Source organism: Pyrgilauda ruficollis, unplaced genomic scaffold (genome assembly GCF_017590135.1).
Source record: "Pyrgilauda ruficollis isolate IOZ18807 unplaced genomic scaffold, ASM1759013v1 scaffold148, whole genome shotgun sequence".
Lineage (NCBI taxonomy): Eukaryota > Metazoa > Chordata > Aves > Passeriformes > Passeridae > Pyrgilauda > Pyrgilauda ruficollis.
In genome coordinates this window covers 557,805-572,483 of record NW_024513432.1, presented here as the reverse complement: position 1 = coordinate 572,483, position 14,679 = coordinate 557,805, and the positions used below count along the sequence as shown (strand labels likewise).

The 14,679-nt window shown below is 52.3% G+C and overlaps 1 protein-coding gene across 2 annotated transcripts; it reads left to right on the top strand.

The window, feature by feature from the left end:
• The first annotated feature begins 1,118 nt into the window (after positions 1-1,118).
• On the top strand, positions 1,119-13,416 carry UHRF1 (ubiquitin like with PHD and ring finger domains 1). 2 transcript variants are annotated; one of them, XM_041460769.1, is made up of 16 exons: positions 1,119-1,302; positions 3,795-4,058; positions 4,806-4,975; positions 5,370-5,585; positions 6,324-6,430; positions 6,600-6,786; positions 7,490-7,613; positions 7,688-7,795; positions 8,565-8,669; positions 9,154-9,260; positions 9,762-9,924; positions 10,015-10,152; positions 10,522-10,633; positions 10,744-10,901; positions 11,158-11,256; positions 12,015-13,416. In XM_041460769.1, exons 1-16 carry the CDS (start codon positions 1,150-1,152, stop codon positions 12,159-12,161), a joined length of 2,358 nt encoding a protein of 785 aa, XP_041316703.1. In that variant the 5' UTR covers positions 1,119-1,149; the 3' UTR covers positions 12,162-13,416. The 2 variants fall into 2 exon arrangements, with proteins under 2 accessions (XP_041316703.1, XP_041316704.1); XM_041460770.1 differs by lacking the exon at positions 8,565-8,669.
• The last annotated feature ends 1,263 nt before the right edge of the window (positions 13,417-14,679 follow it).

Below are 14,679 nucleotides of genomic sequence, written 5' to 3'. Positions count from 1 at the left end.
GGAGCGGGGGGCGCCGGGCCGGGTCACTGGCGGGGGATCCCCGCTGTCGCCCCCGGTTCCAGGGGGTGTTTTCCCGGTCCCGTTTCCCGGCCAGGGCCCCCCCGGCCCCGGGAGGCGGCGGCGGCCCCGCCCCTCCCCGCCCTGCCCGAGCGGTGCGGGAAGCGGCGGGAGCGCTCGGCGATGCCCGGGCGGTGACAGCTGGGTCTGGTGCCCCGGAGGGGTCGCGTCGCTCGGGGCTGCGACAGCGGGACCGACCCCCGCCCCCGAACGGGCCCGCGGGAGGGGGTGTGGCCGTCAGGGGCGGTGCCGGCGGCACCGGTGCCCTACGGGCCCGGGGAGTGGCATCGCCCCGGGGGCTGCGCGGGGATGACGCGGGCGGGCTGGGGCGGGTCCGGGCGCGGCGGGGGTCGCTGACACCCCCCATTCCCGTCCTGTCCCGGGCGGGCGCGGGTGACGGCCCCTTTAAGACCACGCGCTTCCCCCCCACCTTTCTCCCTTCTCTCATTTGCATGATCGCGCGAGACTTGGCGCGTGGGCGCGGCGGGCGGGTTTCAATTGTGGCGCGAGACACGGCCGGCGCGAGCGGAGCCGTTAGGCTCCCGCGTGGGGGGGCGGGGCCGTCCCCGCCACGCAGCCAATCAGCGGCCGAGCCGGCCGGGCCGGCGGCCAATGGCGGGCGGCGGGCGCGTGAGGGCGGCGCGGCCGCGGGCGGCGGGCCCGCCCCGCCGGTGCCGCCGCCTGAGCGCGGGCCCATTCCCGGGGCAGCGCCGGCGCCATGTGGATCCAGGTGCGCACCATGGACGGCAGCCAGACGCACCGCGTGGACTCCCTCTCCAAGCTCACCAAGGTGGAGGGGCTGCGCCTGCGGATACACGAGGTGTTCGGCGTGGAGCCCCACCGGCAGCGGCTCTTCTACCGCGGCATTTCAATTGTGGCGCGAGACACGGCCGGCGCGAGCGGAGCCGTTAGGCTCCCGCGTGGGGGGGCGGGGCCATCCCCGCCACGCAGCCAATCAGCGGCCGAGCCGGCCGGGCCGGCGGCCAATGGCGGGCGGCGGGCGCGTGAGGGCGGCGCGGCCGCGGGCGGCGGGCCCGCCCCGCCGGTGCCGCCGCCTGAGCGCGGGCCCATTCCCGGGGCAGCGCCGGCGCCATGTGGATCCAGGTGCGCACCATGGACGGCAGCCAGACGCACCGCGTGGACTCCCTCTCCAAGCTCACCAAGGTGGAGGGGCTGCGCCTGCGGATACACGAGGTGTTCGGCGTGGAGCCCCACCGGCAGCGGCTCTTCTACCGCGGCAAGCAGGTACGGGCGCGGCGCGGGCACTGACAGCCTCGGAGCGGCGGCGGCGCGGTGCCGGACACCCCCGCCCGGCCCCGTGCTCCCCTCCCGCTGAGGACGCGCGTTTTAATTTATTTATTTTTAATTGCGTGGAAAGGAGGGGCTGTGCTGCCATCTAGTGATCCCGGCTCCCTCCCGCGCTGCCCCGTCCGGGTCTGCAGGGAGAGCTGCCAGCCGCAGAGCAGCCTTTAGTCTTGCTTTCTTTGCTATTTTCCACCTAACGTGTTGCTCTTCTGCCTTGACATCGCCTTTATGAAGTGTCTGGCAATTACCGGTGGTTTTATGGTCTTTAAAGTGCTTCATGTTTTTGAGCCTTGCGAGTTTCACCGCTCTGAAAGCCGTGAAGATCTCATTTTCCTTTGTAAATTGGGAAAAGCACCTCGTGATTCTGAAGTTCTTCAGCTCTGATATCAAATTCTCGCTAGGTACAGAACACTTGAGTGGCTGAGTGCTGTGTTATGTTCTCAGTAATACGTTTGCAATTGCTGTCGTACAACTGTTTCATTCCCTGTGAGTTAATAATGTAACTAAATTAGCACCGAAGTCAGTCAAAACCATTTAAAAATACAATTGTTGTATTCTGCCTGGTCCTGTGCTGCTAAACCTTCGTGCTAGAGAAACTCCTGCTCTGTGTTTGGTTGGTCACAGGATTAATTTCAGGAAAAGCAGTGGGATGCTGAGTTGGCTGCAGATGGACAATTTTTCTGGCTGCTCTTCTTTCTGTTTTAGGCAGTCTTGAGCTGACTGTACTCTGTAATTAGCAGGTGTGGCTGTAAAACATGGAAATGCACCTGGACTAGCCTCAGTCTAAGCTCAGGTACCAGTTCTAGCTTAAAGAGAGGCCTGTAGGATGGTGTAACATCTCTGAAGGGCTGTTTGTAACCCACTTTTCTGTGGGGTTGTGTAGATTTGGACGCCTTGATGACCCGTTTGTGTTGTAAATGAAGTGACGAGGGGCGTTGCTTCAGGGCAGGTGCCACCTGTCAGCCTTTCCCTGAGCTGTGCAGACAGCCAGGCTTAAGCAGATTTCAGAAGTGGTGACTTCAGGGTGCCCTCCAAAGGATCCCCTCCTCCTGCAGTTCCAGGGCTCCTTGGCTCAGGCAGGAACGTGACCCAGCCTCTCACAGGCCTTGTTCCCACTGTGCTTTGTCTGCCTCTTGGAATCCCTGCAAATGTTCCATTTCTTACTCGTGAACGTTTTTCAGTGGGTTAGAAAATTAGCTGTTGGTTCAAACTTGCCTCCTTTGTTGGAGGTTTGTCCTCAGCCCCGGGCTCTTCTTCCTGGCTGCTTTGAGCTCCTGTGGTTTCCTGTCCCGTTCCTGTGCTCTTCCATTTCACTCTGCACCTGTTGTCACTCGTGTCCTCTGCTGCTGCTGTCCCCGTGTTTGTGACACTGTCCTGGCTGAGAAGAAACAACCAATTTCTGGTGTGTTCTTAGGCACCTCGAGGGGTTTTCATCTCTAAACCAGCAAAAAGCTCAGACCTCTTCCTGTGCAGCCAGATTTCCAGGGATTGTTCCACAGCCATTGGATGCCATAAATCAGAATTGAATTATCATAGTGATTCCTGTGAAGTGTAAATTTTTGTGGTTTTGCTCTGCTTCCCCCTGATAGAGAACAAAGCTCCAGGGATTGCTTTTTCTGGTGGTTTAGGCTGGAAAGGGATGATCATTTCCTGTATAATTTCTTAGTCAGACCTTAAATATGTGGGGAAGCTTGTCTGAACTTCTGACTGCTCCGTGGGCTCCAGCCTTGCATGTTAACTCTAAAATGCTTGTGCTCCTCAGAGCTCTTGAGAGGTTTTTGAGGGGCCTCTTTCTCCCTCTGCACTCCTCTTCTGCAGGGGCAGGGTCTCGGTTTGACTACAAACCGTGCCAGATAAACTCTTAGAATTAGAGAGAGTGTGAAATTAGGACAGGCCTGGCTACGCTAAAGAGCGATCGAGTAGTTTCAAGTTGAATTGAATCTTTTCTGATTTGACTTTCAGTGGAAAAAATGTGTGATTAACTCTGGCTTCTGCTTAATGCTACGAATAATGGAGATGGTGTAACAATATTCTGATCACACACAATTAGAATATGAAGACAGTCTGCATTAGGATTTGGGATGGGTATGAATTGAGGAAGAAATAATTTCCCTTTGTGTTTGTAGGTAATGTGGAATTATCTCTGAATCCTGACGGGAATGTGGGGGGTCTGTAGTTGTTTCATTGGTGTTTCTAGGGAACGTGCTGCAAACTTTTCCAGATCTCCTAGAGGCTGGGTAGCAATCCAGAGCAGCATGGAAGCCGTGCTGTTGCAGATTGCGGGTGATTGAAAAAAGAGCGTTTAGATAGCAGGACGGAGAGAGAAGAAGGGCCCAGAGCTGGCTGATAACGGTTCCAGAGCCACGTGGTGGATGTTGGCGGGCAGGGCGGCGATGGGAGGCTGACCGGCTGCCTTGCTGCTTTCCCTGCAGATGGAAGATGGGCACTCCCTGTTCGACTACAGCGTGGGGCTGAACGATATTGTTCAGCTGCTGGTCAGACAAAGCCCGGCCCTGCTGCCTGCCGGGAGCAAGGACAAGGACCCGGAGCTCTCGGACAGCGACTCCGGCTGCGGCTCCGGCCCCAGCGAGTCCGACAAGAGCTCCCACAACGGGGAGGCTGCCCTGGAGCTGGAGGGCCAGCCCGGCACGGCAGCTCAGCCCGACTGGGCCGACCCCTGCTTCGGCCTCTACAAGGTGGGTGCTCAGCGCTGGGAGCCCCAGACCCGCCTGCCCAGGGGACTTGTTCTCTGTGCTGGAGCGTTGCTGAAAATCCTTCACACTCCAGTTGTGTGGGCAGTTCCTTTCTTCCTCTCAAACCCTCCAACAACAAAGACAGAAATGCCAACCAACCCACAAACCAATTCAATGCAACATGCTGTAGGTCAAAATACTTCATTTTTTCATTTTGTTCTTTGAACTAAAACTACAATACATAAATTTTTTAAAAAAAAAGTATTCAGAGTGTCTGGTTTGGTTTTTTTTTACAAATTTTCCCAATGTTTTTGCTTGGAGTCACTACATTTGTCAAAGCTGAAACGTTCTTGAATGAACAAAAGAAAATCTTGAGCAGCTGTTCAGAATAATTTTATTCTTTTGTTTCAATGGGTTTTATTACAGATCTAGTGAAGTCTTTGCCAGGTTATGAGCAAGACACTTTGAAACTCATTACAGACTAACCAGTAATGGTTTGGGCCTGGTAACAAGGCTGGGTTTACATGTGCTGTGTAGAATGGATTTATAACCTTACAAATTCAACCTAAGCAGACTGTAGGGCTGCACAACAGGACCAGGAGGGCAGAGGAAATCTTAATTTTTAAGGTGATCAGTTAAATATCCTGATAATGGTGCAGTTCTTGAGGTGGTTAAATCTTTAAGTAGATTGGAAATGAGTGCCTTATTTGCAGATCCCTTTTGGTGAGCTGTGCTCTTTGCCCTGTTCAGATCAATGACTTGGTGGATGCTCGGGACACGGACATGGGAGCGTGGTTTGAAGCCACAGTTGTGAATGTAACCAGGAAAAAACCCACCAGTGATGCTGAGAGATGCACAGATCCTGACCAGCCCACAGCTGTCCCTGAAGAAGATGTAATTTATCATGTGAAATATGATGAGTGAGTTTGGTTTTGTTGCCCTTCTTGGCCAATAAAGTCATTCGGGTCGCGATGTTGATGGGAAATTTTATTGCAGATACTGCACAAATTAAAACAGAGCTGGGCAGTGACACAGTAATTATGTCATTGGGCCCTGGCAGCTGTCAGGTTGTTTTGCAGTTGGAATTCCAGGGGGCTGGAATCATGTTTTTATGGACACCAGCATTTATAGGAAATGCTGGTGTCCAAGTGTTAAAGGGAGGCAATAGTAGCAGAGCCAGACTGGTTCTGGCTGTGTGTGTGGGAGGAGATTTTATCCTTGATGGTGTTCTTGTGTTGCACAGCAAAATCAGCCTGTGTGTTCCTCCCCAGAGCTGGTGCTGAATCTGATTTCTGTGTGGTTCCTCCCTTCAAGCTACCCCGAGAACGGCGTGGTGCAGATGAGCTCGGGGAACGTGCGCGCTCGGGCACGCACCATCCTCAAGTGGCAGCAGCTGGAGGTGGGGCAGGTGGTGATGGTCAACTACAACCCTGACGAGCCCAAGGAGAGGGGCTTCTGGTATGATGCTGAGATCCTGCAGAAAAGGGAAACGAAAATGACCAGGGAGCTCAATGCAAAGATACTGCTTGGGTAAGCTGTTCGTGTGGAGTAAATGGAATTCTCCTGCTCTGCTTCAGCTTCCTGAGGTCTGAGTGACTCTGCTGGCAAAAAATGGTGCAACAGTAGTGCTGGGGACAGATGAAAAGGGGCCTGTCCTTTTTGGGTGATTAACCTCAGCATTCTGCAGTTCTGATTAACTTCCACTGAGGAGTTGGACACTTTAAGGAATGCTGATCCATGATTCACTTAATGCTGAAAGGATGCAAAGCCCCATATTCACCATGAGGCAAATTATTGTGTATGTGTTAATTATCCATGATGGCTTTACAAAAACTGCACTGTAATATTTTCTGGAGATAGAATGATGTAGAATGAACTCTCACTTTATAAAGGTGATGAAAAATTATTCCAGTTCTCTGCTGAAGGAGACTCTCAACTTCAGGAAGAAAAGGATATATTTTTTTTAAATTTCAGGTAATTTTCACGGAGTTGATAAAGTATTCCTCCTTTTTCCTCTCACCACACTGATTTTGACTTTTAAACTATAAAATATGAGAAGCATTAGTCTGAAATATATTTGGGGGCAGGGAGAACGGTCACTCTTGATAATTGAAATGCTGCAAGTGCCTGGATTCTCCCTGAGACAAGATGGGGTTAATTCTACTTGCATGAAAATGATTTGATTTTTAATGGCAGAGCAGTCTGATGCAGAGCTGTGAACTCGAGCTGCGGGATACTCCCAAACTCTGATCTTTCCTCAACTTCTAGGGAAGCTGGTGATTCCTTGAATGACTGCACAATTATATTAGTGGATGAAATCTATAAAATTGAAGAGCCAGGCACTGCTTCTCCCATCAGTACTGGAACCCCAAAACGTGAGTCTGATGTGGAGTTCTTGCATGTCTGAATTACCTGGTCATGTCCTGCCAGTTGTTTCTGTGAGGATCCAAGGTTTAAGGGTCCAAGACACGTTCAGTTGTGCCTCCTTTGACCATTTCCAGTGGATCTTGGCACTCGCTGAGTGTGGTTTGTGTTTGCCCACAGGACAGAGTGGACCCGTGTGTAAAGCCTGCAAGGACAACCCAAACAAGACCTGCAGGGTCTGTGCTTGTCACATCTGTGGGGGGAAGCAGGATCCAGAGAAGCAGCTCATGTGTGACGAGTGTGACATGGCCTTCCACATCTACTGCCTCAACCCTCCCCTCAGCAGAATCCCAGATGATGAGGACTGGTAGGTTCTCAGGAGGTGTGTGGGGTGCCACAGGTACATCTAATTAGGAACAGGCATATGTGTGTTTTGGGTTTTTTGTTTTGTTTTTTTTGTAAAACTTCACAGCTTTTCTTGAGCTTAATGGGAGTAGGTTTTAAGCCCATGGCTTGCACACTCCTTTTCCTGGTTTTGGGATCTAGATGCCTTTTTTGTGTACCTGCCTAAGGCCAGGGCTTGGAGCATCCTGGGATAGAGCAGGGTGTCCCTGCCATGGCAGGGCATGGAATGAGATGAGCTTTAAGGTCCTTCCAGCCCAAGCCTGGGATCCAAAGAGAACCAGATGAGAACCTGATGCTTGGAGGCTTCAGCTGGGCAGAGGCTTTTGTGGGTCACTGCAGGCAGCCCCATCACCAGATCAGGCATGGGATATGTGCAGTGGGTAGTGAAATACATCTTTGAATAGACACAGAGTTAGTGAAATGCACTGGTTTATTCCCTCTGCCCTGTTTCTACCCTCTATACAATGATTTTATGGCACAGCTGTTTCCTGACACATCTGCAGTGGCTGGTGCCAGGACAGGAGCTGTTGTAGGTTAAGTTCCAGTGTGGAGAGTGTGTCCATGTCCTGTCTGGTTTCACACGGAGGAGTTGTAACGTAACTCACTATGTTTGGAGGAAATGCTCCTAACTGAAGGCTTTTCTACTTAATTTTCACTGACTTTAGGTATTGCCCTGAGTGTCGAAATGATGCAAGTGAGGTGGTTTTAGCAGGAGAGAAATTAAAAGAAAGTAAAAAGAAACAAAAGATGGCATCTGCTAATTCCTCCTCCCGGAGAGACTGGGGCAAGGTCAGTCCAAATCTGTTTTACTTGGAATTGTGTTTGTTCCCTTGGGCCCTTGGCTGATCCTGCTCTCTGCCCAGGGCATGGCGTGTGTTGGGCGCACCAAGGAATGCACCATTGTCCCCTCCAACCACTACGGACCAATTCCTGGCATCCCTGTTGGCACCATGTGGAAGTTCAGAGTCCAGGTATGGAGCTGAACCCTGGCCTGAGCTGCTGTGGGGGAAAATGGGAGTGATCCAGCTCCTGCAAGAAACCTGAAACAGTTAATGTGGAAGTGTGTGTGTCACTGGATGTATGGAAGTGCAGAAGGAAAAGAATTCTGGCTTTGTCTGGATCAAGTGTTCCATAACTAATGCTGCATTGTTGGGCCCATCAAGTGCTGGTTTATTTTGTTTTAGTGCTCTTTTTGGTAACTCAAAAACCCCAAAGCAAGCAGATTTGTTCCCAGCAGTTTGTCCTGGAGGTGTGTAGTGTGCCCTGGCAAGGGTGTCTCAAATATCCACGTGCATGAAACAGAAAGTTTCTCGTGCTGTTAGAAAGTTGGGGCAGAAAAAAGCACTGGCCTATCCAGATCTTGCTTTCAGGTACTGAGGGAAGGTTGCTATTACAACTCTTTCAAGACTTTATACAAATATTTAATATCTGTATTATTCTTAAATACCTGGAGCCTTTAATAAGCAATTTCAGTAAGAAATATCCAAATAAGTAGATTTGCACACAAACCTTATCCATGTGCTAAATTTACTGATACAGTCAGTGCCTTGTTTTTTTAGATGCATTTTTATTTTTCTTTTTTCTGCTTGGAGCTTTTTGGAGCGTGCTGGTGAGAGCAGCTTCCCCCTGTGATACGTGCAAAGCAAATGTGAAGCAGCACAGTTGGTTCAGCCCCAAGCCCAGTGCTGTGTGGGGCCTGTTGAGGGCAGGTGCCTCCACACACAGCTGGTTTTCCTGCAGGTGAGCGAGTCTGGGGTGCACAGGCCCCACGTGGCGGGGATCCACGGCAGGAGCAACGATGGGGCCTATTCCTTGGTGCTGGCAGGAGGATATGAAGATGACATCGTGAGTGGATTCTGATTATTTATGCACAGAACCAAACAAACTTGTTAAAACTCCACACCGAACACTTGCCCACCTTCACCCATTTCCTTCAGAAGCGAACGAGGCGAGGAAAAACTGCAGTGATCTGTGCCAGCCCAACCCAGTTTAATATTCCTGTGCCAGCTTCTGATCCCAGAGTTGTGACTTTTCAAGGTCTGCCTTACACCCACAGCTGGAGCAGTCCCGTGGGCTGTGCTGCCAGCTGTTCACTTCCAGCAGATCCTGTGGCAGCCTGGGCTACTCAGGGGTGTGACAAGACAACATTGTCACCTGGCCTGTCCTGGCAGCCTGAGACACAGCCAGAGACTGGCCCAGTCTGGGAGATTAAATACAGGAAGCATCTTTCCTTTCTGAGGCTGCCCTGCTAAACCTACCTGATTGAACGACTCTCCTGCTTTTGTTGAATTCTTCCTGTGACTGTGCAAACCATCCGTGCTCATTTCAGGATCACGGGAATTCCTTCACCTACACAGGGAGTGGGGGCCGGGACCTCTCCGGGAACAAGCGCACGGCGGAGCAGTCCTGTGATCAGAAACTCACCAACATGAACAGGTTGGCAACGTCTGTGCTCCCTTCCAGCCTCAGCACCTGGCTGGCTGGCAGCACGAGGGTCGCTGGGGCTGTTTGCATCCAGGGAAGCTGGCTAAGCTTTGGGAAAAGGGCTGGAATTGGGTCTGGGCTGTGGTTTAGGCTGCGGGTCAGTTGCACATTGGGAATGCTCCTTCCAGTAATGGGACAGAACTGTGGGTGGGGTTGGTGTCACCTGCAATACTGGCTGAAGCTTAAGGAGCAGAGCAGCAAATTGGTGGAGGAGTTCTCCTTTGCAGCCAGTGGTTGCTTTGGCAGGCCAGACCATTTGTAATTCTGAACTGTTATCACAGATAAGCCTGGACTTGAGTGGAGGAAGTGCTCTGGGCTGGGTCATGCCATGAGCAACCAGCTGTCCAGAATGTGCCCGCTCAGGAGGCTCCCTGAGTGCAGTGTCAGTGTCACACAGGTTACAGGGCAGGGCTGCATTCAGGCAGACTCCCTGAACTCTGGCCTCTCCTGCAGAGCCCTGGCTCTGAACTGCAGTGCCCCCATCAACGACAAGCACGGGGCTGAGGCCAAGGACTGGCGGGCGGGGAAGCCGGTGCGGGTGGTCAGGAACGTCAAGGGAGGCAAGCACAGCAAGTACGCTCCTCTGGAGGGCAACAGATACGACGGCATCTACAAGGTAAGGAGGGCTGGCTGAGCTGCCAAAACAGCATGTGGTTATGGCCAGGGGTTTTTGCAGAGTGTGATGGACTTGCTCTGGCTTTTCCAGGTTGTGAAATACTGGCCTGAGACAGGGAAGTCTGGGTTTCTGGTGTGGCGTTACCTGCTTAGGAGGGATGATGAAGAGCCTGCTCCTTGGACCAAAGAGGGAAAGGACAGGATGAAAAAGCTTGGTCTGACAATGCAGGTACTGCCCTGGGACATCGCCTGGACTCTCAGCTTGATGGAGAGCAGGGATTTTTCTGTTATGTGCTCTTGTATGTACTGAAGATGATCCTTAGCTAAAAATTGAGACTAAGGGGGGACGTAAATGCTTCCAGTCTGCTGGGTTGTTTGTTTTTATACATCAAGAGGCTAAAAGGACAAAACTCACTTTATTTCTGGTGTGGGATTTCTATAGGCTGTGAAGTACTTCCCTATAGCAGGGATCTGTTGCTTAAAATAGATTAAAGGTGTCCCTGGAGCAGTTCTCCAGAGGTCACTCTTGGACCTGTCTTGGTCTGCAGCTCTCACCAGCGTGTCTGCACTGAGTGCTCTTTGTTTTGTTTCCCTGCAGTATCCTGAAGGATATTTGGAAGCTGTTGCAAACAAAGACAAGGAAAAAGAAAATAATGGAGATGATGAGTTTGATACCCCAGGGAAAGGGAAGAGGAAAAGGAAATCAGCAGGTTTGTGGAGTAGGCAAGTGGATATAGAAAGCCTTGGAGATTTTTGTGCATTTTACTCTTTTGTGGTGGTTTTTTGGTTTTTAAAAAAAAATCTTTGTGTTTTCTTTCAGGTGGGGAGGAAACACCCGTCACCTCTCCAGCAGGGACTCCAAAGAAAACTAAAGTTGAGCCATACAAGCTGACATCCCAGCAGAAATCTCTTATAAAAAGTGATGAAGCCAACGAAAAACTGTGGAATGAAGTCCTGGAGGCTCTCAAAGATGGGCCGGTGCGTTGGGCTTTTCCTGCTGTAGTTGTGCTGTCCCCAGGCACAAACTCTTGGCTGAGTTAAAGAACAGCCTCAGACCTAAAATGATCTTATTTTAGCATAAACACCCCACTAGGTTTATTGGGACAGGTTTTGCTTATTAAGATTTGTTGAGAATCTTCCTATATTCCAAGTAATCCCTTGCATTTAATGGTGGGGGTTTGGGTTAATTTGTGTGTCTTTCAGCATGAAGTTGATTCAGACGTTCTCTTTGCAGAAATTTCTGAACAAAGTGGAGGAGGCCTTTCTGTGCATTTGCTGCCAGGAGGTCGTGTTCCGGCCAGTCACCACCGTGTGCCAGCACAACGTCTGCAAGGTGGGCTGGGCTCTGCTGGGCTGGGCCGGGCTGGGCTGGGCTGGGCTCTGCTGGGCTGGGCTGGGCTCTGCTGGGCCGGGCTGGGCTCTGCTGGGCCGGGCTGGGCTCTGCTGGGCCGGGCTGGGCTCTGCTGGGCCGGGCTGGGCTCTGCTGGGCCGGGCTGGGCTCTGCTGGGCCGGGCTGGGCTCTGCTGGGCCGGGCTGGGCTCTGCTGGGCCGGGCTGGGCTCTGCTGGGCCGGGCTGGGCTCTGCTGGGCCGGGCTGGGCTCTGCTGGGCCGGGCTGGGCTCTGCTGGGCCGGGCTGGGCTCTGCTGGGCCGGGCTGGGCTCTGCTGGGCCGGGCTGGGCGGCTGGGCTCTGCTGGGCTGGGCTCTGCTGGGCTGGGCTCGGCTGGGCTGGGCCGGGCTTGGCTTTTCTGGGCTGGGCTGGGCAGGAATTGTTCCCTGGGAGGGTGGTGAGGCCCTGGAGTGGAATTCCCAGAGCAGCTGTGGCTGCCCGGATCCCTGGCAGTGGGCAGGGCTGGAGCAGCCGGGGGCAGTGGGGGGTGTCCCTGCCATGGCAGGGGTGGCTCTGGGGGGGATTTGAGTTCCCCCCATCCCCAGCCAGGCTGGAATTCCCTGGTCCCTGCCGTGCCCAGCAGCAGTGCCCTCGGTGGGGAGTGCAGTGCCCCTGCTCTCTCAGGTCCCTGCCCGGGAAGCTCGGGGCTGTGCCAGAGGAGCCCAGCTGCCCGTCCCTGAGCCCTGCTGCCTTCTGTCCCCAGGACTGCCTGGACAGGTCCTTCAAGGCCTCGGTGTTCAGCTGCCCCGCGTGCCGCTACGAGCTGGGCCGCAGCTACAGCATGGAGGTGAACGAGGCGCTGCAGAGCGTCCTGGCCCAGCTCTTCCCCGGCTACGGCAGCGGCCGGTGATCCCCCGCAGCACTTCTCCCTCCCCACACCTTCCCCGGGCTTAATTTAAAACAAAAAAAAAGGTTAGTCTGTGTTTCCTCCCACCCCCCGCAAAAATGGTTTGAAGTCTTCCTCGTTTTAAAAAAAAAAAACCTGTTCCAATCCCACTCCAAGGATTATCCTTTTGTATGTGCGTGGATTTTGGTTTTGTTCTCTATGTTGAACTTTGCATTTGTGGGTTTTTTTCATCCCCTCAAACCTGCCATTCATCAGCACAGAGTTATTTGTTTCTAATGGACTGAAAGTGCTTCCGGTGAGGCTGCTAACGATGAGGAACGTTCTCAGAGTGCCCCTGTGCCCCCTTTGTTTTTATTTTTTATTCCAAAAATGGCTTGGTTGCTAGAACAATCTTCACTGTCTGGGGATTTGGCCATCAAGGTAGACTTGTGCATCACCTTGGCAGCATTTTGATACTCAATTTGTACAAGATGGTTCCTGGCTTTGTACCACGAGTGGGTTTTTACTGTTTTTTGTAAGAACTGGGTTTTATACATTTGACAAAAAGCCATTTCCTGCTAATTTTGTATCTCAGAACCAGAAGGCTGCTTGCTTAGAGCCAAGTGGTTGGAGCAATATGAAGTACTACCTCACTGGACTTCTCTTAGGGCAGGATTTGTTCAGCTGGGCGCTGTCCCCTGTCCCGAAATGCCATTGTGGAATTTCCTAAAGCCATTCTTAAGTGCCTTTTGTCCTTTGCTGAAGACTGGGCTCTGAATCACCATCAAGGTCTCCTTTTTTTCCTAAGCACTGAATTGTTGGGACTTGCCAGCCGGGTTCTTTGGGAGCGTGGATCACTGTAGCTGTGTGTGATTAGTGGGGATTTGCAGAGGATCAGGTTTCCTAGTTATAGCTGTGTTATAGGGGAGTTTTTTTCTTTGTTTCACTGCATTTCTACCTGGAAACGAAAAATAACCAATTCTGGCTTTTTTTTTTGTATTGGCCATGCCTGGAGAAGGCTCCTGGGTTTCCCTCTGCCATGACCAAAGTTTGCAGTTTGATACCTCAGCAGGACAGGGATGTTTTTAATCACACTTCTCTGCAGACAGACTGGAACAAATGTGCCTAACATTGGTTTCCTCACCTCTTGCCCTTTGGAAAGTGATTATGTTAATATGTTAGGGAAAAAGACCCCGCAACATTTTATATGTTTTTTGGTGAATTTGTCAATTTTTTGTATAATGTGCAAGTCGATGTTCTCAAAATAAATATCTTTTCAGATTAATTGTTGACTGTTCTCCTTCAATTCTTTTGGTCCAAAGTGGGTTTCCAGCCCCAGTTCCTTGTGCAGGAATTTGAATTTATGTCCCTTTCTCTAAGGGCTGTGATTTTCATTGTGATTTTTCACTGCAAATTTGGAGAACCCTCATTTGCTGTTCTTCACCAGAATTGCTTCTAGGCACTAGTGAGGGCAGGTGGTAGGTTCAGGATTCCCCAAACTTTTCTTTTAACTTGCACTGGGTTTCCACTGCTCCAGAATCACAAATTCCAACTGGCAGTGGGAATTGTTTGTCCATTTAATGAATGAACTCCAAAACTGTTGCAAAGGCCAAGTCCTGCATCATATTTGAGGTGTTACAGGAGCAAGAGTGAGCTTCTCCACAAACCAGAGGAATGAATTCAGCCACTGAGGTTCTCACAAATGCAGATGAAGGAAATAAAGCGACACTAAGGTGGTAAAAACAAAATCTGTGAAATTAAGCAGCACTAGCACCATCTGCCCTCTTTAAAATAAGTTTATTTTAAGGTCGTTGTTCCTTTAAACACTTTCAGATATTTAGATGTCATTGAAAATGTCCCTTGCATGTTTTATTCTGTGTTGTGAGGGGAAGAATTGGGGGTGAGTGAGTGAAAGTGAGGAAGTGTTTCTGCACTTAAACTGCAATAACTGCAATGACTTCCTTCGTTTATTGCTTTTGTTGTTATTTGGAACTTGAAAAACAAACTCTGTTTCCTCCGTAGGTGCCAGTGCACTGTTCTGTTGGGGGCTTTTGTAAGCAGCAATTGCAATTCTCTGCAGACTGGACACTTGCTGTCCCCCCAATCCCCTCTGTCCCCCCCATTCCGCTCTGTCCCGGTCCCCGCTGTCCCGCTCCCGCCATTCCCCGCCCGGCCGCGCGGGGGCGCGCGCGCTCGCCGCTCCCCCATTGGCGCAGCGCGGCCGCAGCGCCCCCGCCCCGCGCTGTGCGGGTCCTCACGTCCTCACCGCCCCGCCCCGCGCCCGACGGGCACTGCGCGCCACCAATCAGCGTCCGCCCGGCGCCCGCCTCGCCCAATGGTCGCTGGGGGCGGGCCGCCGGTTGCAGAAGGCCCACCCCATTGGCGGAAAGCGCCTGAGCGACGGGAGCGCTCCCCGCTGCCCCGCCCGTCGGTGGGCGGGCCGTCGCTCCGCTCCACCGGCCAATCAGTGCCCGCGCTCGCCTTGTTATTCGGCGATCGGCCTCGCCACTGGCTGGACCCGCCGTCCGTCCCTGGCGGCGCG

What these genes read in the sequence shown, in the direction of transcription:
- UHRF1 (XM_041460769.1), top strand. Translation starts at nt 1,150, where the DNA reads ATGTGGATCCAGGTGCGCACCATGGACGGCAGCCAGACGCACCGCGTG. An exon ending in TATCATGTGAAATATGATGA is followed by an intron (nt 4,976 to 5,369) that starts GTGAGTTTGGTT and finishes CCTCCCTTCAAG; the next exon opens with CTACCCCGAGAACGGCGTGG. An exon ending in AGCTTGGTCTGACAATGCAG is followed by an intron (nt 10,153 to 10,521) that starts GTACTGCCCTGG and finishes GTTTCCCTGCAG; the next exon opens with TATCCTGAAGGATATTTGGA.